This window comes from Pyrus communis, chromosome 1, assembly GCF_963583255.1.
Source record: "Pyrus communis chromosome 1, drPyrComm1.1, whole genome shotgun sequence".
In the NCBI taxonomy this organism is placed as follows: Eukaryota; Viridiplantae; Streptophyta; class Magnoliopsida; order Rosales; family Rosaceae; genus Pyrus; species Pyrus communis.
Window position 1 is genome coordinate 2,902,121 of NC_084803.1, and position 27,595 is coordinate 2,929,715.

Consider the following 27,595-nt stretch of genomic DNA (forward strand, 5'->3'; position numbering starts at 1 on the left):
CAAAATATCTTGTATAATTGTCCTTTGATGTGAATTTGATGAAGTTGCCATTTTGGTGTGAATTAATCATGTGGGCCACGCCAAGATTCACTACTGATATATAACACAAATTTAAAAATCCCTAACTAATTAAGACGCAACAAAATTTGGTGAAAGTTGGCTGACGAGAGAGTATATGTGCATAACCATCACCCACAAAAGGGAACCAACTAAACCAACCCCCCCAAAAGCACCACCCCACATATAATTTCCACACCCACACACACACACTATCTTCACGGTAAAGTTGTTTTATTCTCTCACCAATAAATTTCCAAAATTAGCGCAAAAGGTCGTATTCTGGGATAAATTAGTAATAAGCTATGATTTATATATACCTATTACCACCCAAACAAGTGAACAACCTCAAAAACAGAAAGAACTAATCTCTCTCTCTCTCTCTCTCATGATCAACAACTCCTAAAATGTTACCCTTCTTTCTCAGCCCCGTCTCCTTATACGCCATCTACGTCCGCCGTTGCTTTGCCGGCTCCGGCCTCTCCCAGCAAACCCTACAACTCAACAATGATCAAACCACACTCCACTTCTGGGGTCCCAACCCTAAACTTTCTAACCAAACCCAAAACCCCGAAAAACCTTCACTTGTTCTAATCCACGGCTTTGGCCCCGCCGCCATGTGGCAGTGGCGGAACCAAGTCCAGTTCTTCTCCCCCCACTTCAACGTCTACGTCCCCAACCTTGTCTTCTTCGGGAATTCCACCACCGCATCCCCAGAGCGAACCGAGGTCTTTCAGGCATCCTCGGTCGCCAAGATGATGGAGAAGGTCGGGGTGGAGAGGTTTAGTGTGATGGGGACGAGCTACGGCGGCTTTGTGGCGTACCACTTGGCGAGGATGTGGCCGGAGAGAGTGGAGAAGGTGGTGATTGCCAGCTCTGGGGTTAACATGAGGAGAGGAGATCACGAGGCGCTTTTGAAGAGGGCAAAGTTGGAAAAGATTGAAGATCTCATGTTGCCTTCCACGGCGGCTCAGCTCAACAAGTTACTCAACCTCGCCATGGCCCGGAGGCTCGACATCATTCCCGACTTTTTCTTAAGCGACATAATACAGGTAATTAGAAATGAATAATGTTATTTAGACACACAAAACAGACATGATACACAATGCTCTAATCAATACGGGCACATTTACATTAATTTTGTGTGACTTAATAGCATTTTTGCACAAAAAACCTAATAATACATTCTCTAATACATATGGATCCACATCAATATTACGTCTCTAAATAGTGTTACTAGTTTAATTATGAATTTAATTAATATTTATATACAGTAATTAGTCACCGTTACACCTCTTTTTCTTGGTATTATAGTCTGTTGAGTATGGACAAATAAATTTTGTTGGATGTGTCATGTGGACCATACGTATAGATACGTGTTTTTCTTCAATCTTGGTAAGTTAGGTGGGATTTGAATAGATGGGACCTATGACAAATGCTTAATTAGTAGTTAATAACAATTTTAGTCTTGCTTTTAGCTAGGGGTATTAATTAAGTAATCAATTATTGTATGCGTAACTGCATATCACATCCAACAAACTTTTGTTACAAATATATTCAATTAAGAGAGAAAATGTTAGTGTGAGTGCAGTTGTGTGCGATGAAGTTCTGATCGTTGATGCATATGAGTTTCATGGTAAGATATTTGCATGCATTTATGATTAAACAACATTCATGCATAAATAATATAGCGAGAATGATATGTATTTACGGTTATAAATTGCTCACATTTACAGTAAAAACATGTAATAAACTTGAATAGTGTTGAATGTAGAAATTGTACTCAGATAAGAGAAAAGAAAAGATGGAGCTTCTAAAGGGACTCACTCTTGGACGAGAAGACACACCAAACATATCTCCCCTTCCCAACAAGGTCATATTACATATCGATTAATTAGTGCGTAATTTGATATTCATTAATTTAAGGGGTTTGGAAAATCAATTTTACTTAATTAATATTGCAATTTGGTTTCTAGGAGGTGTTGATAGTGTGGGGAGAGAAAGACCAGATCTTTCCCTTGGAGATGGCTACTGAACTCAAGGAGTATGTGTCACCAAGTTCAACATTTTTATCATTAAACTTTTAATATATCTAAAAATAATTAACCAGTTTAATTGGTAGTTCTGGTGAGTAATTTACATTAGGGTTCCTGATTAATTATCTAACTTTTTTTCTGAACAATGCAGGCTTCTTGGACCGAAAACGAAATTGGAAGTGATAAAGAACACATCGCATGTACCCCAAGTTGAAAATCCCGCTCAATTTAACAACATTGTAAAAAGTTACTTGTGCGACTCTTGAATTTTTTTTTTTTTTTTTGACCTGGAGGATTTGAAACTGTTATATTATTTAACTGGAGAAGTACAATACTCCATATCTGTAACATCCCGTCCCAAATTTCATTTTAACGTACGTGTGAATTTACGATTTTACCCCCTAGTTCGTTAAACTTACGTGTAGTTTTGTGTAGTGTGGTGTTGTAGGACCACACACACACTCACACATCACCCTCACTCTCCCGGGATTCCCTCCCTCATTCCCTCACTTTCTGTCACTCTATCTCTCTCTGTCTCTCTCTCTCTCCCCGAGTCCATCTTCTTCTTCTTCCTTCTGCAAACACTACACACAAACATATTCAAACCTTCACCAATCAAGAAACCAATTACACCATTGAACTCGTGAGGTTGTGAGGAGCACAACCATACCAAAATCAGGTAAGAATTCTAACGTTTTCACGTCGTTTCGACAATGGCCGAATTATGTACTGTTCATGCAACCCTTAAACTAGCTTGTTTTTGGAATTTTGAAGCTCGTAGTTGTGTTTGTGAGGTCCCAAGGAACCTCGGAGTGTATCGTTGGACGGAAGTGGACGTCGGGATCGTCCTGTTCAAAGTTGGCCGACTTTTGAAGTTGTGGACAGGTATGATCTAGCAATTTTTAGCCCTTGAAACTAGTCTATCGTGATTCTACTAGTCCTAAGCTTCATTTTGGCGTTTGAATCATGAAAAATGGTTGAAAAACGAAGGAGAAAACTAAGTAATTTTCCCAGTTTTCCGGCGCCGGCGTCTCGCCGGAGAAGAAAGGGGAATATTCCGTTAAGTTTAACGGAATATTCCTAACGGCATCTGGTTAGATTTAACGGAATATTCCGTTAGTTGACGGAATATTCCTGACGGCGTCTGTTGACACCGTCAGTGTGCATGGCACGTGGCCGCGCGTGGGGGGCGCGTAGGTCCGTGCCTTGGCCGGCGCGTGGGGGCGCGTGCGTGGTCCAAAAATTATTCTAAAAATATGGGTGTGATCCTGAGGTTGTGTAGATCACGTTGGTATATTCAATTGTCCAATTTGAGCAATGTATGAGAAGTTATTACGAGAAGTTGCTTAGGTGCTTTTAAATTAACGTTTTCGTAGCTTTTTCGCGTATAGGTGATTCGTTTTCCGAGGACGAGCGTTCACACTCGAGGCAGGGGGGCTACGACCCTTCTAATTATCAGTGAGTGGGCTTTTGTTTTCCGTATATACCTATATACATCTAAATTCCTAGAAATAGATTAAAAAGAGTAATTGTTTTATGCCATACATTTTATTATTATTACTTATGCATCATCACATGCATTAGTAGCGGCATACATTTATATGTGTATTAGTGCTGTGGACGCACAGGTAAGTGCCAGGTAAGTGGTATTCATGTTTGTATGCAATAGTAGTTTGAGATGCTTAGAGAGCTCATAATCTGCACCCCGGTGTTAGTGCTCCCACCCAGAGTTGGGGCATAGCCTTCACGTGTATGTTCACCCGCACCGCATGCTCGCCTTGGATCCAAGTTAGGTGCCTAGGCTTGTCGTACATACCACACTAGGTGGTTCCGACTCGTAGGTGACCCGCGATTTATCGCCCAGCTTCACGTGATCGTAGCACTAGAGCATACATATATATATTACACCAGTCTTGTCGTACAGACCACGTTAGGTGGTTCCGACTCGTGTGCAGATTCAGATGTTGAGTTGAGATTGGAGCTCTATCTGCAGCCGTACAGGTCACGTTAGGTGACTCCCGGCTGCCAGATTATATGTTATTGAAGTGAATTACGCTTGAGCATTTATATTTGATTATGAGATTCTGTTGTGGCATATTCTCGAGCATGAATGGCATATTGTGGAGCATGATTGGCATACCTATATATACGTATATATGTTCATTTTCTGGGAAGTATACAGGTTTTACGGCGAGGGGTTAGAATATATTTTGCTAAGAGTTTTCAAAGAACTTTGTTTTTGCCCACTCACGCTTTTGTTTTTGCGCCCCTCCAGGTTCTAGTGGTCTAGTAGGTTCGGTGGTTTATCCCAGAGGGCGTCCCGGCATTTCTGACAGACACTCACCATTGTAGGGTCACCTTCGGGTGTATTTATGTCGTATATTTTCCTTTTGGACTGTTGTAGACTTGCTCTGAATTGTGTCTCACATACACTAGTACCTTGTATGCTAGTTAGTTTTTAATTCTTAGTACTTTTATATTATTATCTTAATAGCTTCCGCACGCGCACATGGCTACGTCACCTTCGTGTGACGGCCAGCATGCCCTGATCTCGGTCGGGGTGTGTCAATATCACTTGAAATACAAATATAAACATGTTTGCCTTAACACACATTCATAGTTCAATTAAAAACTGTAAAGATTTTTCAGCTTTTTTTATTTTTATTTTTATTTTTGAAAATTAAAAACTTGTTTGGTGATTATTTCAATTTTTACCAAACAAGTTTTTAGTTTTCAATTTACAAAAGGAAAACAAAAAACTAAAAAGGAAATTATTATTAAATGACCTTAGACGTCAAGTACAGTAAAACTTCTATAAAGTTATAAAATTAAGACTAGACCAATTTTATAACTTACCTAACAAAGGTGTAGCTAAAAAAAGATTATTTTTTATTTATTAATTCTTAATAAATGTTATATTTCCTAAATATGATTTCTTGGACGCAAAATATTTTATTTCTTACACATATATACTTTCTTTACCCGTACTCCTAGCTCCTTGATACCCAAGGGCTACTGTACCCAGTAATAGCGGTCGAGCAAACGGCAACTCCTCAGCTAGTTAGGCCCAATGGACTTGTGGGCTTGTACCCAACCCTACTATGGGTCAATACTCTTGTCATGCAGTGAGCCCAATTTCATTTTTTATGCATGTTCAGCAAGATGTACCAGACTAATTATATTTCAACGGAGTTCGGAGTTCGATACGTAATTATTTTAAATTTCCGTCGTACAAAAATGAGTTCTTATTGTCGATTAACTATTAACCTAGTAGTATTTCTCTTCTCGATATTTGATGGATTCCGAAATTTCACTTGCCCCGTGGACAAAAATAATAAACAAAGATGTTGAACGCAATAAGTTGTATCACCTGTATTCCATGCATGCATGATGGATGTTGGATAGGCTGGCATATAATATGCTAAAAAAGCAAATAATTGTTACAAATCTTTTTAGGGACGACAAGGATTGGAGTAGCAAGTAGCAATCACATTAAGCAGTGAAGCATTCCCATATGAATCCATGACCCACCATTTGGTGGCAGCCGGCAAGTCTTGTCCCTAACTCCAAACCAAACTCCTAAAATATACATATTTTATTTAAAGAGTTTTAACGAAAAGTTTACTTTAACGAAAAATCACATTTTTACGCTAAAAAGTCAATTCTGGTACTATTCATTTTATCCTTTATTTTTCCTTTATCATTAAAACTCAACGTTTTCAAATTTTTTTTTCATTAGTTTTCCTTTTTATTTATTTATTTATTGGCTAAATTGTATCAAGGATCCTTAAACTATACTATCCCTTTTAATTTTGATCCCTAAAGTTTGCTAATAGTTGCTCTTTTTCTCGAGTTATGCCCCGTGTTGTACTTGTGGTCATTTTCCATAACCCTAATGAACAGAAAATCAATTAAAATTAAGATTGAGAGTTCCGATTATAAGCACAAAGTTCTATGAATATGCCACGAATTATTTTCAGATGAAGTTCTTATTTTACAACTTTTAAGTTGACGGAGTTAAAGAAAATGACTACCAGTGCAATAAATGACATAATTAAAGACGGGAGAAACTATTAGTAAAGTTCGGAGACGAAAACTAAGGTATAATCAGGGACATTTACATACAATTTAGCCTTATTTTTTATTTATTTAATGGCGTTATGTTTCAAAAGAAAAAAATATTTTATTTCATGAATCAGACGATGCTAAGCTAAATAATAAGTTAATCATAAGTCATAACTAAATATCGTTTTCAACCCAAATTACGCATTTATTATCTGAAACTTAAAAGAATAATACGGAACTGTATTATTGGTAAGTAGACGTTTGATTAATCTAATACAAATTAGTAGCTCAGTCAACAGACCGTCTGTTCCCCCAAGAATATAATATAGTTTTTCTAAAAATTCCCCAAAAATTAGAATATCCTTTTTCTAATGAAAAATTAAATCCTATAAATAATAAAACCCAAAATTTAATTTTTAATTGGGGCCTGCCTTTTCAAACTTTGACTGAGAAGCGTGATTTCTAAAAATTCCCCAAAAAATAGAATATCCTTTTTCTAATGAAAAATTAAATCCTATAAATAATAAAACCCAAAATTTAATTTTTAATTGGGGCCTGCCTTTTCAAACTTTGACTGAGAAGCGTGAGAGGAGAGAGGAGAGAGGAGAGAAGAGAGAAGAAAGAAGCATCAACCGAGAAGAAAAACAGAGCTCTGCAGCTTTCGGCGCTCTTTCTTTTTTTCTTTCTATTTTGTTTTCAGATTTGGCCAACACTTCCATAACCCATTTCGCTTCCTCGTAACACTGTTCGTACAATTATATACAAATCCCACAGCATTCATTGCTTTCAAATGTTAGCCAATTTTCTGCGCTGTTTTTATTATAATTTTAATTTAAATACACACCCAAAGACACCATTTATTGTCCACGTTTAACACAATAGTACTTATACAAAAAGAGATTGCTATTCAGCTCAATCTGTTGCTGCTGCTTCACTGCAAAACTCCACAGCCCAGTAACGAAAAGTCGTTTCTTTTTCTTTGGGTAAGCTTACTTAAAGCTTCGTACTTTATGTGTTGTATTGTTCTTCTGCTGCCTTTTGCTTTGTGGGATTTTTTTTTTTTTTTGGAAAACAGATCTCTGCTTTTGATCTTGCCGGACTGGATTGAGATGTTAGTTTGATTGAAAATAATTTTGGGTTGTTTTTGGATTTAGTTTTCTTTGATGGGTTGCTTTCGAAATCTTTGATTTTTGTGAAATGTGAATATTTTAGTTGGTGGGTGATTTGTTTGGTGTCCAGCTAAACTCTTAGGAAAACAGTAAAATATTTGTCAATTGAAAGGCAGATCAAATGCAAATCTGCAGTTAATATTTGCAAACTAATTATCTAGTTTGCCTAACTTGGCTGATGGGTTGTTCTTAATTTCGTATTGACGGTGGCATTGTATCTTAATTGCCATGTTTTGTTTTGAGGTTTCTGCCAGTCTTATATAGCTCCCACCACCAGCCGCACCCCCCCGATATGAACTTTTCAGAAGGGATTTGAAGTTACGTTCAACACGTCGTGCAGAAGACTCGTGCACCGTCTATGCTGTCTATTTTGATCGAAAATATGGGATTACTCTGCAGCAGAAACAAGCATTACAACGAAGAGGACAACGAAGAGAATGCTCAGGTGGATTATGCATGATTGAATACAATCTTTGTAATGCTATTAACCAAGAGTTGCTGGAGCAACTTTGCGTTTACGATTAGGCTCTAATTTATTGTCAATGCATGTATTTACAGACTGCAGAAATTGAAAGGCGAATTGAACAAGAAACAAAGGCCGAAAAGCACATTCAGAAACTTCTCCTACTTGGTACATATAATTTAATGATTTATTGTTACCTTTTTATGATATCCATGCTCAACAATTACGCACTCGCACTTACTAGTTTGAGCTTTGTACGGTTGCAATCTTTCATTTTTATGACCGAGAGTAGCAAGTGGATGTGTTGTACTGTTTGTGAGGCGATGATTTCAAATTTCAGGGAAGTAACAATTATAACTTTGATATGTATTCTGTCTGATGTTAAAAGAGTTTGCACCTGGTGCATCTATACCTTGGTCATTTCAAGAATTTCAGCTTTAATTTTCTCATTAACCATGGTTATCACTTCTACAACTAATGTGGTCAACCTATTTTTTTAAGGTGCTGGGGAGTCAGGGAAGTCCACAATTTTTAAGCAGGTAAGATATTGTATACGCTTCTCTATTTAAGTAACAATGTAAATATTTATACTTCTGTTACACATGATCTATTTGCAGATAAAGCTTTTGTTTCAAACTGGATTTGATGAGTCAGAGCTCAAGAGCTACATTTCAGTCATCCATGCCAATGCATATCAGACCATAAAAGTACGCAATACTTGAAAGGGTGTGTTGGTTATTTCCCTTTCTGCATTATACAAGGAGTATTAGAGTCCACTCTTCATAGAAGAAAATATATCTTATGGACTTGTATTCAGAGAAAAAGAATCTGAATGTAATGCTTCTATATAACATATGCATGATATGGTTGAATAGGTACTGTATGATGGGTCAAAGGAGCTTGCGCAGAATGACAGAGAAACGTTTGAAATATCCAGTGAAAATAAGGTTGGAGCTCATCTTTTGATTGTCTATTACATCGCCTTCTCTCGTGTTGTTTTTTAATTTAGCAAACAATACTTGATGGAATTTGGTTTAACTGTTTATGACATTTGATTTATACATGAAATTAATGCATGAGGTTCGGTTATTTAAAAAATTTGGCTTCTTCAGTCCTTTGCTTGAGTGTTTTCTTAAAATTTGGATTCGTTATTAGGGAATTGGAGAGAAACTATCGACAATTGGCAGCAGATTGGATTATCCACGTCTCACTAAAGAGCTTGCACAGGATATAGAGACTCTTTGGAAAGATGCAGCAATTCAGGTAGCTGTTACTTCATGCAACTGATTGACATATACCACTTGTTTGACATTGATCCTAGTGTTCGAAATCCAGAAGATATTTTTTACTTCTGCTTCTGCCTTTTGTCCAATGCTCTAAGTGAAGCACCCCTACTCTACAATTGTAGGAAACATGTGCTCGTGGTAATGAACTCCAAGTTCCTGACTGTGCCCACTATTTCATGGAAAATCTTCAAAGATTAGCTGACCCAGATTACGTTCCAACCAAGGTACCTAAAGTTCACAATTTTAACTCATTGTTTTAATTTAATAAAGCACCAGAATATTTTATATGTATTTGATTCGTAGCTTGAGCATGCCAAGAACTTCTTGCATTAATGCGGAAATGTTACAAATGTATAGCTCTAAAGTAGCATTTTTTGATTTTCAGGAGGATGTTCTTCATGCGAGAGTTCGTACAACTGGTGTCGTAGAGATCCAGTTCAGGTAATTATTCTGTTTTTTAACTTTTTAAAGACTTGTCACGACTTCTTGTTGAAACTATGACATTTTATTTATAGCTGTACTGGTGCCAATGATCGGATCTAAATCAGCTGATTCTTGAACTTGTAGAAATTCAACCTAGGGGCGCCCTTACAATTTAATCGAGTTCACGATTTTCTAATGACGTGTGCGCATTTTAGAATGATGCATTTATTTTCAATAAATTTCTATGTTGTGCAACTCATTTATAGAGCGGTTGAAAATTTTGAACAAACAACTCATTAATGACTATGATTGCAGCCCTGTTGGAGAAAATAAAAGAAGTGGGGAAGTATATAGACTCTTTGACGTTGGGGGCCAGAGAAATGAGAGAAGGAAATGGATCCATCTATTTGAAGGCGTTACAGCCGTAATATTTTGTGCTGCTCTTAGCGAGTAAGATCATCATTACTTTCAGTTATCCACTATCTCATCATTTGCATGCAGTGTGGTAGCGATGATTTTTTTCAAAGAGACCTCTGCCGAGCTGAAGTATTCTCGACTGTCAATTGTGTTTCAGGTATGATCAAACACTCTTTGAGGATGAAAGCAAGAATCGAATGATGGAGACAAAGGAACTTTTTGAGTGGGTTTTGAAGCAACCGTGTTTTGAGGTTTTATTTTCTTCTATTTTCTTGTGCCCGTATGTCGCATGTGCGGCTGTGCAGATTTCTTCTAACTCAGTTGGCTCTTTAACATTTTTTCTTCTCTTCTTTTATATTTTGGTGCAGAAAACGTCGTTCATGCTGTTTTTAAACAAGTTTGATATATTCGAGAACAAAGTTCTAAATGTAAGAATTAGTAAATCAGTGTACAGTTATTCATCATTGACAACAAACTAACATCCGGTAAGGGCTGTTGAATTTTACTTGTGTAGGCGCCGCTTAACGCCTGCGAGTGGTTCAAAGATTACCAGCCGGTTTCAACAGGAAAGCAAGAGATTGAACATGCATATGAGTAAGCATATACATCTTTATTGTGGTCCTTTGCTTTGGACGGAAGGAAAAATACTAAAACGTATAGTACACGTAGTTAGCTTTAACAACCCTCCGAAAACTCTGGCAAACTGTCCATTATAAACGAGAAACCTAAACATCGTAAATGTTTGCATTCAGGTATGTGAAGAAGAAATTTGAGGAATTGTACTTCCAGAGCACGGCCCCTGATCGCGTAGACCGGGTGTTTAAGATCTACAAAACCACTGCCCTTGATCAGAAGCTCGTGAAGAAGACTTTCAAGCTTGTGGACGAGACGTTGAGACGGAGAAATCTCTTCGAGGCCGGTTTATTGTGACCGGGGAGGGGACACACCAGATTTCATGGCCAAACCACAAGATTGTATTTTGAAGGTCATCGCATCTTGAGCACACGCATCAGATTCCTTGATTTTTAGCTTTTATATGTCAATTAAAATCCTGTTCCACTTAACGAGTGTCAAAAACAGATGTTATAATATATAAAAATAATTGTTGCAAGTGATTTATAGCTGAGTTGGTTAAGAGAATGCTGGAGGTCCCGATTTGCTTCTTCCCTCCCCCGTAACGCTTGTATCGAAAAAAGAAAAACGTCTTTAGCCCTCCCATGTGGTTTTGAAGATCAATATCATTGGTTCTCATTTTTTTATTAACAGGAGATTAGCAGATGCCACTGCCTAAGTAGTTGGTTAATGACCTAATTAGGAGGTCCATTTCATTTCATTTACTAATAAAGTAAAACAAAACAAAATTGGTTGTGTCATATCATATGTTGTACTTATCAAATATCATATGATTCTTCGAGACTTGTAGTTGTAGGCCGCTTGTAGCACACTGCTGGCAGATTCCGACCAAATAATTCCAACTCGTATTTTGGTCAAAGACTCAACAGAAACAGACCCCACCAAGAAGGGATGTCAAGTATTTTTCTTACCAAAACTGCATTTTGTGCTTAAATACAACAAAAATAAGTTTTATCTTACGAAAACACCACTGCACTCAATTCATCACTAGAGACTACATAGAATCAATAGTTCGCTATCTGAGAAACGAAAATAATGTCGACGAAACATTAGCTTCAAATGCATGATGAGAATTTGAAACAACACATACCCTTGTATTTATCAAAATTCAAACATGAACAACTTGAGTTTACTACTCGTTGCATGCTCATGTATTAGGGTTTTATTACTTTGCCATCCATGCACATTAATTGTTTTTCGAAAAAGGAATAAAGTTTTGAAAATATTTTTTGTGACACACACAACAAATTTTTCGTGCCTGGAACATGGATGAAACACCACATATCATTATATAATTAAATTTCTTTTTAAGTGGTACTTTAATTGTATAACAATAATACTGTTACACTTATATTCCGAGCACACTGAAAAAACTTTCAACATCCACAAGTCCAATCCAAAACTGTAGTCAAAGAATATTTTATTTTTCATAATTCCCCAAGTTCTCTGTATTTGTTCCAATTTATTGGAAAAGAATCCTCGTCAGATCCTCTTTGTGGGGATCCAGGGATCAATTAATTACATTTGTTTATCGTATATCGTGCGGTCAGAAATTATTTAAAATTTAAAATTGAATATAAATATTATCTAACGAAAATTAACTGCACGATATACGATGAAATAAAATGATTAATTGATATCCTGAATCCTTACAAAAAAAGATCCGACGATTATCATTTTCCGAATTTAATGGGAGGTAGTTATTTAATTGTTGAAAGGAAAAGGCGTATGGTCAGCCGACCCTGCCTGCCGACTGGGATTTGACCACGCGTGTGCGAGAAGAATACCGAAGATCGAAGACAACTTTGGCACCAACTCCCCAAGGACATAAGCGTCATTTGAAAATTTACTTGCCGTCCAACAGAAAAATGCTCCAATTTGTCTTGGAAAATAGTTTTACGGAATTTTTTTTTAAAATTTTTTGACTTAGTACTATGGTTTTAGTTCGATTCTTGTGCAATAACGAATTTGAACCATATTATTGTTAACTTATTGTCAGACCAAGCTTATCAAGTCCCCTCATCAATGTAGATAATATAGTTTGTTTAAAAAAAAAGAAATCAAACAACATAATTAAAAATGGTATATGGAAGGTGAAAAAGAGTGAAGAAATCTCTTCTTTATTTTATTTTGAAACTTGAATTTTTATTTGTTTACTAAAAAACGATGAAAGGTGTAACATCCTGTCCCGAAACTAACGAAACGTACATTTGAAATTACAATTTTACCCCTAATTTATTCGTTTACGCTTAGTGTTGTGTAGTGTGGTGTTGTAGGACCACACACACTCACACATCACTCTCACTCTCCCGGGATTCCCTCCCTCTTTCCCTCACTTTTGTCACTCTCTGTCTCTGTCTTTCTCTCTCTCTCTCTCTCCCGGAATTCTTCTTCTTCCTTCTGCAAACATACGGACTACACACAAACATACTCAAACCTTCACCAATCAAGAAACCAAGACCACCCTCGTGCTCGTGAGGCTGAGAGGAGTTAAGAGGTACCATTTTCAGGTAAGGAAACTACCATTTTCACGTCGATATCACCATGGCCGATTTGAGCACTGTTCATGCAAACCTAATCTAGCTTGTTTTAGGAGATTCTAAGCTTGTAGTTGTGTTTGTGAGGTTCCCAGGAGCTTGGGAGTGTTTCGTTGGACGAGTTTGGACGTCGGGATCGTCCTGTTCAAAGTTGGCCGAACTTGGATCGTTGTTGCAGGTATAAATCCTTAATTTTTAGGCCTTAAAACTAGCCTATCGTGATTCTACTAGTCCTAAGCTTCATTTTGGTATAAAGATCATGAAAAATGGTTGAAAAACGAAGGAGAAAACTAAGTTTGAAATTTTCCCAGTTTTCCGGCGCCGGCGCCGGCGCCGGAGTCTCGCCGGAGAAGAAAGGGGAATATTCCGTTAAGTTTAACGGAATATTCCTAACGGCAATGACGGCGTCAGTTAAGTTTAACGGAATATTCCGTCAGTTTAACGGAATATTCCTGACGGCGTCAGTTGACACCGTCAGTGTGCATGGCACATGGCCGCGCGTGGGGGGCGCGTAGGTCCGTGCCTTGGACGGCGCGTGGGGGCACGTGCGGGGTCCAAAAATTATTTTAAAAATATGGGTGTGATCCTGAGGTTGTGTAGATCACGTTGGTATATTCAATTGTCCATTTTGAGCAATGTATGAGAAGTTATCACGAGAAGTTGGTTATGTGCTTTTAAATTAACGTTTTCGTAGCTATTTCGCGTATAGGTGATTCGTATTCCGAGGACGAGCGTACACACTCGAGGCAGGGGGGCTACGACCCTTCCACTTATCAGTGAGTGGGCTTTTGTTTTCCGTATATACCTATATACAATTATATTCCCAGAAATAGATTAAAAAGGGTTAATTGATTTATGCCACGTACTTTATTATTATCGCTTATGCATCATCACATGCATTAGTAGCGGCATACATTTATATATATGTGTATTTGGTGCTGAGGACGCACAGGTAAGTGCCAGGTAAGCGGTATTCATGTTGTTATGCAATAATAGTTTGAGATGCTTAGAGAGTTCATAATCTGCACCCCCGGTGTTAGTGCTCCCGCCCAGAGAGGGGCAGAGTCCTTCACGTGATGTTCACCCGCACCACACGCTCAGCTTGGATCCAAGTAGGTGCATAGCCTTGTCGTGCAGACCACATTAGGTGGTTCCGACTCGTAGGTGACTCGCGATTATTCGCACAGTCTTCACGTGATCGTAGCACTAGAGCGTATATATTACACCCAGTCCTGTCGTACAGACCACGTTAGGTGGTTCCGACTCGTGTGCAGATTCAGATATTGAGTTGAGATTGGAGCTCTATATGCAGCCGTACAGGTCACGTTAGGTGACTCCCGGTTGCCAGATTATATGTTATTGATGTGAATTATGCTTGAGCATTTACATTTATTATGAGATTTTGATGTGGCATATTCTCAAGCATGAATGACATACTTTGGAGCATGATTGGCATACCTATACATACGTATATATGTTCATTTTCTGGGAAGTATACAGGTTTTACGACGAGGGGTTAGAATTTATTTTGCTAAAGAGTTTTCAAAGAGCTTTGTTTTTGTCCACTCACGCTTTTGTTTTTGCGCCCCTCCAGGTTCTAGTGGTCTAGCAAGTTCGGTGGTTTTTCCCAGAGGGTGTCCCGGCATTTCTGACAGACACTCACCATTGTAGGGTCACCTTCGGGTGTATTTATGTCGTATCTTTCCTTTTGGACTGCTGTAGATTTGCTCTGAATTTGTGTCTCACATACGCTAGCTCTTGTCTTAGTACTTTGTAAGCTAGTTTTTAATTATTAGTACTTTTATATTACTATCTTATTAGCTTCCGCACGCGCACATGGCTACGTCACCTTCGTGTGACGGCCAGCACTCCCTGATCTCGGTCGGGGTGTGTCAAAAGGAGTACAAATTTTATCCAAATATAAAAGAGAGGTCACATAATATTATGGTCTAGTGATATTCATCTTTACTTGTAAGTGAGAGGTCCAAAGGCTAATTTGTACCAAATTATTGATAGTCCATTATGACGCTGAATCTACCTCCTCCACCTTAGTATAAATAATATCGTTTGTTCAAAAAAAATTAAAAAAAGAGATTTTTACACAAGATTCTTGGATAGATACTTATGTATCACGTTATTAGTTTATATATTTGAGGACACCAAATAAGGGGAAGACTCTACATTCGGTTTTACACGAGCCTATTTTGCAAATACAAAGACAAACTTAGATCATATAACAACTAGCTAATTAGATGTTTAGTCACTCTTATAAGAGAGTGGTTCCTACCGTATATGCCTACAATCAAGTCCCATATGTAGTATAAAACTCCCAATGCACACAACCAAGCTGCACTATTGGTGTTTTTTTTTTCATTGAATGGACGAGAGCGACATGACACGTATGTTCTTACCTAAGAATTTGTTATTTTCTACTCTCATTCATTAATGTACAAACGATTACACCATACATAACAACATGTGATTTGTCTGGAATGCCTGAAATGCCCGCAGGACCTAAACTCCTAGAATATAAAGTTGAGAATCCAATTTTGATTTGGCAGAAACTGTTTTCTCTTTTTCTGTTTTCCCGTTTTTGACCCGGGAAAACTTTTCATCGACCGTGGCTTGTTCCCATTTTGCACCCAAAGCATATTCCTTTCTCTCCCCACTTTCTTCCGGAATTTAAAAATACACAAACTATACACAAAAATCACGCAGAAAAACCCCAACTTTTTGAATGCAGAAGAAGCACCGAAGATCAAACGGAACCCAATTGATATTTCGCCCCGGAAGCTCGATTGTTGCAATCCCAGGTTCTTAATCTTGTGATTTTCCTTTTCTTTTTTCTGGGTGCTTTTTATTTTCTGTCTGGTTCTTGAGAAAAATGAGGAAAAGCAAACGCAGAAAGCATGATAGCCAAAAGCGAATGCCAAAGAAAAGCGCTTTTCCCAAACCCATTTGCATGCATTTCCTCGCTTTCCCATTTCCCTTTTCCAATTTTCTGTGATTCTTTCCAAGAACAACTAATTGACATTTGATTAAAGGTGTGAAATTGCTGTCCTTAATATGTCATAATTTATCAAATTGTTTTGATTGAATGTTGAAACTAATGGTTAGGAATTTGGGACTTAAATTATGAATTGTACCCGTTAATATCGAATTATGTGCTTTATATCAATGGAATTGATTGAAAATGTTTATATAAATTGACAATGTTTATGAACGTTTATTGTTAATATTGTTACGTATGAATGTTTTCTTTTTCAATGGAATAGCTGTTACATTTATTGTTAATATTGTTACGTATGAATGTTTTCTTTTTCATATTCTGAACTGCCGTTTGAATTTCTGCAGGTGTATAACATGTCGTATCCGTCTTGATTTATATCTTAAACCCAATTTTTGTGTTGAGGAAGTTTTAAGTGCCAATTAGGTTAGGATTTTAGGACATAACAAAACATGAGGATTAAGCGGTTCGGGTTCATGGATTTCGATGAAGGTTCTCCATACAATTCACATTTTAGTTCATTTGTGGATAATTCATTGCAACGGTGTAGATACTTTCATGTTCCCGGAAGTTTAGCTCTTGAAGGAGCATTTAACCACATCTCTAAACTTGCTGGTTCTTTACTATTCTTCTTCTCTAGTGGACCCAATACAAATGCTACTAGAGATATAGAGGGTAATTTGCATGATTCTGAACCTGGAAGCTCCACGTCTTATCCACAAGTTAAACATTTTACTTCTGGTCGACATAATCTTAGAGGATTTCACTTTGGATTTGCATCAAGAGGAGAATCTGCTAATGCAGTGATTTTTGGAAAGATTTCGGCTTTTGTAATGCAATTCCTAAACAGAGAAGCTGAAAAGCTACATTCACATCCCTTGCTCTCGTTAGCTGCTGGACTTGTACCTCCTTTTGGCAGCTTGTAAGTCTTTAAACCCTTCACGAGGGAGTGGATTAAAGTGTAAAATTTCCCGATCGGTTCTGTTTTGGTGTTGATTACATACCTTTTTCTTTGTTTTACCACCAGATCTTCAAATGTACTAGCTGTTCCATTGGAGACTACGGATGTCTTGGATCAAAGGCCTTGTGAGGTTGGGCATCACAGATGTGCAGGATTACCAATTCCCGACTTGAACTGGAGAAGACACGCAGTGGAACCTATTACTGGCACTGAGTTTCCTATGATTTTGGACGACGTTTTAACAGGGGAGAGTAATTCCAGTTTAAGTTCAGAGGTTGGTGTTTGTACTTTTGTTCTTTAGTGCAAGGCAGCCATGTTTATGTTCAGATCTTCTCAGTTACATATGATTTAATAGCGACATTGTGTACTGTTGCAGGTCCTTGTGGGAACTGGATCCAAAACAATGACAATAATCAAAATAAACTTGCTGTCTATTTTGATCGAAAATATGGGATTACTCTGCAGCAGAAACAAGCATTACAACGAAGAGGACAACGAAGAGAATGCTCAGGTGGATTATGCATGATTGAATACAATCTTTGTAATGCTATTAACCAAGAGTTGCTGGAGCAACTTTGCGTTTACGATTAGGCTCTAATTTATTGTCAATGCATGTATTTACAGACTGCAGAAATTGAAAGGCGAATTGAACAAGAAACAAAGGCCGAAAAGCACATTCAGAAACTTCTCCTACTTGGTACATATAATTTAATGATTTATTGTTACCTTTTTATGATATCCATGCTCAACAATTACGCACTCGCACTTACTAGTTTGAGCTTTGTACGGTTGCAATCTTTCATTTTTATGACCGAGAGTAGCATATGGATGTGTTGTACTGTTTGTGAGGCGATGATTTCCAATTTCAGGGAAGTAACAATTATAACTTTGATATGTATTCTGTCTGATGTTAAAAGAGTTTGCACCTGGTGCATCTATACCTTGGTCATTTCGAGAATTTCAGCTTTAATTTTCTCATTAACCATGGTTATCACTTCTACAACTAATGTGGTCAACCTATTTTTTTAAGGTGCTGGGGAGTCAGGGAAGTCCACAATTTTTAAGCAGGTAAGATATTGTATACGCTTCTCTATTTAAGTAACAATGTAAATATTTATACTTCTGTTACACATGATCTATTTGCAGATAAAGCTTTTGTTTCAAACTGGATTTGATGAGTCAGAGCTCAAGAGCTACATTTCAGTCATCCATGCCAATGCATATCAGACCATAAAAGTACGCAATACTTGAAAGGGTGTGTTGGTTATTTCCCTTTCTGCATTATACAAGGAGTATTAGAGTCCACTCTTCATAGAAGAAAATATATCTTATGGACTTGTATTCAGAGAAAAAGAATCTGAATGTAATGCTTCTATATAACGTATGCATGATATGGTTGAATAGGTACTGTATGATGGGTCAAAGGAGCTTGCGCAGAATGACAGAGAAACGTTTGAAATATCCAGTGAAAATAAGGTTGGAGCTCATCTTTTGATTGTCTATTACATCGCCTTCTCTCGTGTTGTTTTTTAATTTAGCAAACAATACTTGATGGAATTTGGTTTAACTGTTTATGACATTTGATTTATACATGAAATTAATGCATGAGGTTCGGTTATTTAAAAAATTTGGCTTCTTCAGTCCTTTGCTTGAGTGTTTTCTTAAAATTTGGATTCGTTATTAGGGAATTGGAGAGAAACTATCGACAATTGGCAGCAGATTGGATTATCCACGTCTCACTAAAGAGCTTGCACAGGATATAGAGACTCTTTGGAAAGATGCAGCAATTCAGGTAGCTGTTACTTCATGCAACTGATTGACATATACCACTTGTTTGACATTGATCCTAGTGTTCGAAATCCAGAAGATATTTTTTACTTCTGCTTCTGCCTTTTGTCCAATGCTCTAAGTGAAGCACCCCTACTCTACAATTGTAGGAAACATGTGCTCGTGGTAATGAACTCCAAGTTCCTGACTGTGCCCACTATTTCATGGAAAATCTTCAAAGATTAGCTGACCCAGATTACGTTCCAACCAAGGTACCTAAAGTTCACAATTGTAACTCATTGTTTTAATTTAATAAAGCACCAGAATATTTTATGTGTATTTGATTCGTAGCTTGAGCATGCCAAGAACTTCTTGCATTAATGCGGAAATGTTACAAATGTATAGCTCTAAAGTAGCATTTTTTGTTTTTCAGGAGGATGTTCTTCATGCGAGAGTTCGTACAACTGGTGTCGTAGAGATCCAGTTCAGGTAATTATTCTGTTTTTTAACTTTTTAAAGACTTGTCACGACTTCTTGTTGAAACTATGACATTTTATTTATAGCTGTACTGGTGCCAATGATCGGATCTAAATCAGCTGATTCTTGAACTTGTAGAAATTCAACCTAGGGGCGCCCTTACAATTTAATCGAGTTCACGATTTTCTAATGACGTGTGCGCATTTTAGAATGATGCATTTATTTTCAATAAATTTCTATGTTGTGCAACTCATTTATAGAGCGGTTGAAAATTTTGAACAAACAACTCATTAATGACTATGATTGCAGCCCTGTTGGAGAAAATAAAAGAAGTGGGGAAGTATATAGACTCTTTGACGTTGGGGGCCAGAGAAATGAGAGAAGGAAATGGATCCATCTATTTGAAGGCGTTACAGCCGTAATATTTTGTGCTGCTCTTAGCGAGTAAGATCATCATTACTTTCAGTTACCCACTATCTCATCATTTGCATGCAGTGTGGTAGCGATGATTTTTTTCAAAGAGACCTCTGCCGAGCTGAAGTATTCTCGACTGTCAATTGTGTTTCAGGTACGATCAAACACTCTTTGAGGATGAAAGCAAGAATCGAATGATGGAGACAAAGGAACTTTTTGAGTGGGTTTTGAAGCAACCGTGTTTTGAGGTTTTATTTTCTTCTATTTTCTTGTGCCCGTATGTCGCATGTGCGGCTGTGCAGATTTCTTCTAACTCAGTTGGCTCTTTAACATTTTATCTTCTCTTCTTTTATATTTTGGTGCAGAAAACGTCGTTCATGCTGTTTTTAAACAAGTTTGATATATTCGAGAACAAAGTTCTAAATGTAAGAATTAGTAAATCAGTGTACAGTTATTCATCATTGACAACAAACTAACATCCGGTAAGGGCTTTTGAATTTTACTTGTGTAGGCGCCGCTTAACGCCTGCGAGTGGTTCAAAGATTACCAGCCGGTTTCAACAGGAAAGCAAGAGATTGAACATGCATATGAGTAAGCATATACATCTTTATTGTGGTCCTTTGCTTTGGACGGAAGGAAAAATACTAAAACGTATGGTACACGTAGTTAGCTTTAACAACCCTCCGAAAACTCTGGCAAACTGTTCATTATAAACGAGAAACCTAAACATCGTAAATGTTTGTATTCAGGTATGTGAAGAAGAAATTTGAGGAATTGTACTTCCAGAGCACGGCCCCTGATCGCGTAGACCGGGTGTTTAAGATCTACAAAACCACTGCCCTTGATCAGAAGCTCGTGAAGAAGACTTTCAAGCTTGTGGACGAGACGTTGAGACGGAGAAATCTCTTCGAGGCCGGTTTATTGTGACCGGGGAGGGGACACACCAGATTTCATGGCCAAACCACAAGATTGTATTTTGAAGGTCATCACATCTTGAGCACACGCATCAGATTCCTTGATTTTTAGCTTTTATATGTCAATTAAAATCCTGTTCCACTTAACGAGTGTCAAAAACAGATGTTATAATATATAAAAATAATTGTTGCAAGTGATTTATAGCTGAGTTGGTTAAGAGAATGCTGGAGGTCCCGATTTGCTTCTTCCCTCCCCCGTATTGCTTGTATCGAAAAAAGAAAAACACGTCTTTAGCCCTCCCATGTAGTTTTGAAGATCAATATCATTGGTTCTCATTTTTTTATTAACAGGAGATTAGCAGATGCCACTGCCTAAGTAGTTGGTTAATGACCTAATTAGGAGGTCCATTTCATTTCATTTACTAATAAAGTAAAACAAAACAAAATTGGTTGTGTCATATCATATGTTTTACTTATCAAATATCATATGATTCTTCGAGACTTGTAGTTGTAGGCCGCTTGTAGCACACTGCTGGCAGATTCCGACCAAATAATTCCAACTCGTATTTTGGTCAAAGACTCAACAGAAACAGACCCCACCAAGAAAGGATGTCAAGTATTTTTCTTACCAAAACTGCATTTTGTGCTTAAATACAACAAAAAAAAAGTTTTATCTTACGAAAACACCACTGCGCTCAATTCATCACTAGAAACTACATAGAATCAATAGTTCGCTATCTGAGAAACAAAATAATGTCGACGAAACATTAGCTTCAAATGCTTGATGAGAATTTGAAACAACACACACCCTTGTATTTATCAAAATTCAAACATGAACAACTTGAGTTTACTACTCGTTGCATGCTCATGTATTAGGGTTTTATTACTTTGCCATCCATGCACATTAATTGTTTTTCGAAAAAGGAATAAAGTTTTGAAAATATTTTCTGTGACACACACGACAAATTTTTCACGCCTGGAACATGGATGGAACACCACATGTCATTATATAATTAAATTTCTTTTTAAGTGGTACTCTAATTGTGTAACAATAATACTGTTACATTTGTATTCCGAGCACACTGAAAAAACTCTCAACATCCACAAGTCCAATCCAAAACTGTAGTCAAAGAATATTTTATTTTTCATAATTCCCCAAGTTCTCTGTATTTGTTCCAATTTATTGGAAAAGAATCCTCGTCGGATCCTCTTTGTGGGGATCCGGGATCAATTAATCACATCTGTTTATCGTATATCGTGCGGTCAGAAATTATTTAAAATTTAAAATTGAATATAAATAGTATCTAACGAAAACTAACTATAAAATGTACGATGAAAGAACGTAATTAATTGATATCCTGAATCCTCACAAAAAATATCCGACGATTATCATTTTCCCAATTTAATGGGAGGTAGTTATTTAATTGTTGAAAGGAAAAGGCGTATGGTCAGCCGACCCTGCCTGCCGACTGGGATTTGAACACGCGTGTGCGAGAAGAATACCGAAGATCGAAGACAACTTTGGCACCAACTCCCCAAGGACATAAGCGTCATTTGAAAATTTACTTGCCGTCCAACAGAAAAATGCTCCAATTTGTCTTGGAAAATAGTTTTACAGAATTTTTTTTTAATTTTTTAACTTAGTACTATGGTGTAGTAGTATTCGATTTTCTGTTAGGCAATTTTTTTTAAAATTTTTTGACTGAGTACTATGGTTTTAGTTCGATTCTTGTGCAATAACGAATTTGAACCACATTATTGCTAGCCTATTGTCCAGCCAAACTTATCAAGTCCCCCCTCAATGTAGATAATATAGTTTGTTTAAAAAAAAAAAAATCAAACAACATAATTAAAAATGGTATATGGAAAGTGAAAAAGAGTGAAGAAATCTCTTCTTTATTTTATTTTATTTTGAAACTTGAATTTTTATTTGTTCACTAAAAAACAATGAAAAGAGTACAAATTTTATCCAAATATAAAAGAGATGTCACATAATATTATGGTCTAGTGATATTCATCTTTACTGGTAAGTAAGAGGTCCAAAGGCCAATTTGTACCAAATTATTGATAGTCCATTATGACGCTGAATCTACCTCCTCCACCTTAGTATAAATAATATCGTTTGTTCAAAAAAAATAAAAAAAAGAGATTTTTACACAAGATTCTTGGATAGAGACTTATGTATCACGTTATTAGTTTATCTATTTGAGGACACCAAATAAGGGGAAGACTCTACATTCGGTTTTACACGAGCCTATTTTGCAAATACAAAGACAAACTTAGATCATATAACAACTAGCTAATTAGATGTTTAGTCACTCTTATAAGAGAGTGGTTCCTACCGTATATGCCTACAATCAAGTCCCATATGTAGTATAAAACTCCCAATGCACACAACCAAGCTGCACTATTGGTGTTTTTTTTTTCATTGAATGGACGAGAGCGACATGACACGTATGTCCTTACCTACGAATTTCTTATTTTCTACTCTCATTCATAAATGTACAAACGATTACACCATACATAACAACATGTGATTTGTCTGGAATGCCTGAAATGCCCGCAGGACCTAAACTCCTAGAATATAAAGTTGAGAATCCAATTTTGATTTGGCAGAAACTGTTTTCTCTTTTTCTGTTTTCCCGTTTTTGACCCGGGAAAACTTTTCATCGACCGTGACTTGTTCCCATTTCGCACCCAAAGCATATTCCTTTCTCTCCCCACTTTCTTTCGGAATTTAAAAATACGCAAACTATACACAAAAATCACGCAGAAAAACCCCTACTTTTTGAATGCAGAAGAAGCACCGAAGATCAAACGGAACCCAATTGATATTTCGCCCCGGAAGCTCGATTGTTGCAATCCCAGGTTCTTAATCTTGTGATTTTCCTTTTCTTTTTTCTGGGTGCTTTTTATTTTCTGTCTGGTTCTTGAGAAAAATGAGGAAAAGCAAACGCAGAAAGCATGAAAGCCAAAAGCGAATGCCAAAGAAAAGTGCTTTTCCCAAACCCATTTGCATGCATTTCCTCGCTTTCCCATTTCCCTTTTCCAATTTTCTGTGATTCTTTCCAAGAACAACTAATTGACATTTGATTAAAGGTGTGAAATTGCTGTCCTTAATATGTCATAATTTATCAAATTGTTTTGATTGAATGTTGAAACTAATGGTTAGGAATTTGGGACTTAAATTATGAATTGTACCCGTTAATATCGAATTATGTGCTTTATATCAATGGAATTGATTGAAAATGTTTATATAAATTGACAATGTTTATGAACGTTTATTGTTAATATTGTTACGTATGAATGTTTTCTTTTTCATATTCTGAACTGCCGTTTGAATTTCTGCAGGTGTATAACATGTCGTATCCGTCTTGATTTATATCTTAAACCCAATTTTTGTGTTGAGGAAGTTTTAAGTGCCAATTAGGTTAGGATTTTAGGACATAACAAAACATGAGGATTAAGCGGTTCGGGTTCATGGATTTCGATGAAGGATCTCCATACAATTCACATTTTAGTTCATTTGCGGATAATTCATTGCAACGGTGTAGATACTTTCATGTTCCCGGAAGTTTAGCTCTTGAAGGAGCATTTAACCACATCTCTAAACTTGCTGGTTCTTTACTATTCTTCTTCTCTAGTGGACCCAATACAAATGCTACTAGAGATATAGAGGGTAATTTGCATGATTCTGAACCTGGAAGCTCCACGTCTTATCCACAAGTTAAACATTTTACTTCTGGTCGATATAATCTTAGAGGATTTCACTTTGGATTTGCATCAAGAGGAGAATCTGCTAATGCAGTGATTTTTGGAAAGATTTCGGCTTTTGTAATGCAATTCCTACACAGAGAAGCTGAAAAGCTACATTCACATCCCTTGCTCTCGTTAGCTGCTGGACTTGTACCTCCTTTTGGCAGCTTGTAAGTCTTTAAACCCTTCACGAGGGAGTGGATTAAAGTGTAAAATTTCCCGATCGGTTCTGTTTTGGTGTTGATTACATACCTTTTTCTTTGTTATTACCACCAGATCTTCAAATGTACTAGCTGTTCCATTGGAGACTACGGATGTCTTGGATCAAGGGCCTTGTGAGGTTGGGCATCACAGATGTGCAGGATTACCAATTCCCGACTTGAACTGGAGAAGACATGCAGTGGAACCTATTACTGGCACTGAGTTTCCTATGATTTTGGACGACGTTTTAACAGGGGAGAGTAATTCCAGTTTAAGTTCAGAGGTTGGTGTTTGTACTTTTGTTCTTTAGTGCAAGGCAGCCATGTTTATGTTCAGATCTTCTCAGTTACATATGATTTAATAGCGACATTGTGTACTGTTGCAGGTCCTTGTGGGAACTGGATCCAAAACAATGACAATAATCAAAATAAAATCTCTGAAGGTCTATGCATTTGGGTTCTGTAAGTTATTAGTACTTTTATATTACTTCCGATCTGCAATACTTTTTGCATCCAGTACCTTACTCTCTTATTTATTTATCAATTCTTCCTATGTAGATATCCATCCTCACTCTGTTTGCAAGAAGTTGGGGCCAAAATATGCTTCCATTTCAGTAGATGAACTAAACAAGTGCCATGATTTCTATGAAGATCTTCTCAGGTATTGACAAATATCATGATCCATGCTACACGGTGTAGTTTTCACTATTTTTCATTTACATTTTTTTCTGGTACATGAAGATCGATCTAATCCGTAGATGCTAAATACTTTATGTTTCTTTTTGCAATTTCTTTCCAAGCTGAGTTAGCATATGAGTCATCATATTGTTACTGTTAAATTAATTTTTATGGCTCTGCTGCTAAGTTTCATGGATTTGGTTAACTTGCTGCTACTTATTGCATTTTCCATTTTGCCTACAGGGCGGATATTGATATGACAGTTAGGCTTGTGGTTAATTGCAATGGGATGAAAATCAATACTGTGAAAGAGTAAGTTATATCTTTGTTTCAGCATACCCTTTGATATTTAATTGGGTTTTGTATGTCCCTATTTTAATTGAGATAAGAGACATTCTTGAGGCTTTTTCATTATGATTACCGTTCTCAAACATTCATAATTCCTGTTTTGGATATCATCACTATTAGGATACCATCTCGGTTAGCTCCATATTTTATAGTGGCTTGATAGGTTCACATTCAAATGGGTGGTGTGAATGTGAGTTGAGTGAACTTGACGCTTAACCAGCTGTTGTTGTGAGGCATTACATGTATAAGCTAGAAGTTTTACAAGTTACGCACTCATTCACTATCTAAAGCCCAAAAACTGATTCTGCAAGTTAATTTGACACGTTACGTGAGCTTAGCTTCTGCTTAGCCTTGTTCCTTCCTCGCTAGGTGTCCTAGTGTATATATGTTACAACCATGTTGAAAATTGGAATTAAGTGTTGATCATTCTCATTTATGTGCTTTTGATTACACTGGATGCAGTGCCTTTGAGAAATCCCTTCGAGCTCGATTGGTGAAGGTAAATCATCTCCCTTTCTAGAATCTCCCTTTTTTGTGTTTCTGATCTGGTATTTGCTAATTCTTGTCCTTTGGTTCCTTTAGGCGAACCCAGAGACTGACTATCATTGCATAAGAACATTTGGTTCAAACTTCACACAAGATATTCCTTTGCCAGTGGTAATACTATATTACATTATTGCTCTTGCCTTCCTTTTTTATACCAATTGTTCACTGAATTACATTAACATTCTCAATATTTCAGGGAACAACAATTGATTTCCAACGTACAGCTGATGGAAACTTAATTACTAAAAGTGAGTGGTGGTTGCTTAACCAAATGTCAAATTGAGCACAAAGTATACACACTTGACAAGACCCGAGAACTGTCCCATGTGTCCTTTCACATTCCTAGAACTGTTCCACCCGTCCTCTCACATCTCTTGTTTACATGCTTTTAATGCTTTAATTTTCCAGTTAAAATTTGTTGATTGATTAGCATTTTGTATGAAATTTTCCAGTTGAAGGTAATCAGATTGGAGCAGTCCACAGCAAGGATCTATGCAGTAAGTTAATTTTCCTTCTGAACCATCTGTTTTATTTTGATACTGTCCTTGGTACATTTTTATTTCTCATCATGTCTCAATGAATATGGTGAAGAGAATCCAGTCATATACTTTTGCGGGAATAGATTTCTAATGCCCAAAATCGTACTCTCAGGAGCCTTCTTTGACATGTACCTGGGTGATGTCCCGGTGTCAGAGCAAACAAAAGAAGAGATTGGCAGAAACGTCGCCAATATTATTCGAAGTTGCTGAAATGTGGCTCCCTTGTCTAACTTTTTAAAGGGCAAGTGGTTGCCAATCCGGTGAAACTGCTTACTGCTCAACCATATTTTTTGTTCACACGCACTGAAGCTCGGCAGTGCCAGATGCTGAAGACGTTGATTGGACTGGAAGGCCTCACAAAAGCAATCAGAGCCTGCTGCAAAAGTTTAAAGGCTTGGCTGGGGTCTCGCCGGCTTCTAGAATAGCGATTATTTTCTTACGGAATGTGCCATTCTTTGTAGCTTAACAGATGTTAGATGCGATTATTTTCGAATTGTAGCTACCGAAAGTATCCCATGAGAATAGTTTGGTTTCTTCTTGATGATATATACATATTTTTACTACATGCTTCTCGGTTTTCCATTTGACTTCTTATTTCCTTCATCCCTGCTCTAGTTGGTGGAAAGGGGGTCTTGTTCGGGTTTACGGTTTTATGCCGGTATCACTGGTTGATCAACATGCAAAATGATACAAAAGTAATAATATAATTATACAGTAACTCAGACTCGAGTATTTTCAAGTAACTAGGTAATGAAGATCTGAACTTAAGACCACTACACAAAACAAGTTGAGTGACCATAAACTTTGCCGTCCATCATGTTACATGTGCCTCTCATGGGCTAAATTCTCCATAAATCATAAGTTTTGCCAAATTTGAAAGGCTGCTGCCGTCACATCAAATA

At 37.2% G+C, this 27,595-nt stretch overlaps 5 protein-coding genes across 6 annotated transcripts; all 5 read left to right on the top strand.

Moving 5' to 3' along the window:
* Nucleotides 1-360: 360 nt before the first annotated feature.
* On the top strand, nucleotides 361-2,441 carry LOC137719455 (uncharacterized). Its single transcript, XM_068458491.1, has 4 exons — nucleotides 361-1,109; nucleotides 1,832-1,930; nucleotides 2,034-2,101; nucleotides 2,245-2,441. The coding sequence occupies exons 1-4, from the start codon at nucleotides 465-467 to the stop codon at nucleotides 2,357-2,359; spliced, it is 927 nt and encodes a 308-aa protein (XP_068314592.1). The 5' UTR covers nucleotides 361-464; the 3' UTR covers nucleotides 2,360-2,441.
* A 4,292-nt stretch (nucleotides 2,442-6,733) lies between these two features.
* Nucleotides 6,734-11,142, top strand: LOC137739931 (guanine nucleotide-binding protein alpha-1 subunit-like). Of its 2 annotated transcripts, none has more exons than XM_068479695.1 (14): nucleotides 6,734-7,141; nucleotides 7,571-7,772; nucleotides 7,886-7,958; nucleotides 8,292-8,329; nucleotides 8,408-8,497; nucleotides 8,666-8,737; nucleotides 8,946-9,053; nucleotides 9,199-9,300; nucleotides 9,462-9,517; nucleotides 9,815-9,949; nucleotides 10,074-10,167; nucleotides 10,285-10,344; nucleotides 10,431-10,510; nucleotides 10,669-11,142. In XM_068479695.1, the coding sequence occupies exons 2-14, from the start codon at nucleotides 7,686-7,688 to the stop codon at nucleotides 10,844-10,846; spliced, it is 1,173 nt and encodes a 390-aa protein (XP_068335796.1). In that variant the 5' UTR covers nucleotides 6,734-7,141; nucleotides 7,571-7,685; the 3' UTR covers nucleotides 10,847-11,142. The 2 variants fall into 2 exon arrangements, with proteins under 2 accessions (XP_068335796.1, XP_068335788.1); XM_068479687.1 differs by having other exon boundaries at nucleotides 7,582-7,772.
* A 4,397-nt stretch (nucleotides 11,143-15,539) lies between these two features.
* Nucleotides 15,540-17,401, top strand: LOC137740203 (fatty-acid-binding protein 2-like). Its single transcript, XM_068480036.1, has 3 exons — nucleotides 15,540-15,899; nucleotides 16,441-17,015; nucleotides 17,121-17,401. The coding sequence occupies exons 2-3, from the start codon at nucleotides 16,546-16,548 to the stop codon at nucleotides 17,353-17,355; spliced, it is 705 nt and encodes a 234-aa protein (XP_068336137.1). The 5' UTR covers nucleotides 15,540-15,899; nucleotides 16,441-16,545; the 3' UTR covers nucleotides 17,356-17,401.
* Nucleotides 17,402-17,484: 83 nt separating this feature from the next.
* LOC137740209 (guanine nucleotide-binding protein alpha-1 subunit-like) lies at nucleotides 17,485-20,830 on the top strand. The gene is made up of 13 exons (XM_068480049.1): nucleotides 17,485-17,565; nucleotides 17,679-17,751; nucleotides 18,085-18,122; nucleotides 18,201-18,290; nucleotides 18,459-18,530; nucleotides 18,739-18,846; nucleotides 18,992-19,093; nucleotides 19,255-19,310; nucleotides 19,608-19,742; nucleotides 19,867-19,960; nucleotides 20,078-20,137; nucleotides 20,224-20,303; nucleotides 20,462-20,830. Exons 1-13 carry the CDS (start codon nucleotides 17,503-17,505, stop codon nucleotides 20,637-20,639), a joined length of 1,149 nt encoding a protein of 382 aa, XP_068336150.1. The 5' UTR covers nucleotides 17,485-17,502; the 3' UTR covers nucleotides 20,640-20,830.
* Nucleotides 20,831-23,256: 2,426 nt separating this feature from the next.
* Nucleotides 23,257-27,256, top strand: LOC137740195 (fatty-acid-binding protein 2-like). The gene is made up of 11 exons (XM_068480023.1): nucleotides 23,257-23,494; nucleotides 23,978-24,552; nucleotides 24,659-24,866; nucleotides 24,969-25,044; nucleotides 25,141-25,243; nucleotides 25,504-25,572; nucleotides 26,071-26,107; nucleotides 26,191-26,265; nucleotides 26,351-26,402; nucleotides 26,607-26,651; nucleotides 26,806-27,256. The coding sequence occupies exons 2-11, from the start codon at nucleotides 24,083-24,085 to the stop codon at nucleotides 26,901-26,903; spliced, it is 1,233 nt and encodes a 410-aa protein (XP_068336124.1). The 5' UTR covers nucleotides 23,257-23,494; nucleotides 23,978-24,082; the 3' UTR covers nucleotides 26,904-27,256.
* The last annotated feature ends 339 nt before the right edge of the window (nucleotides 27,257-27,595 follow it).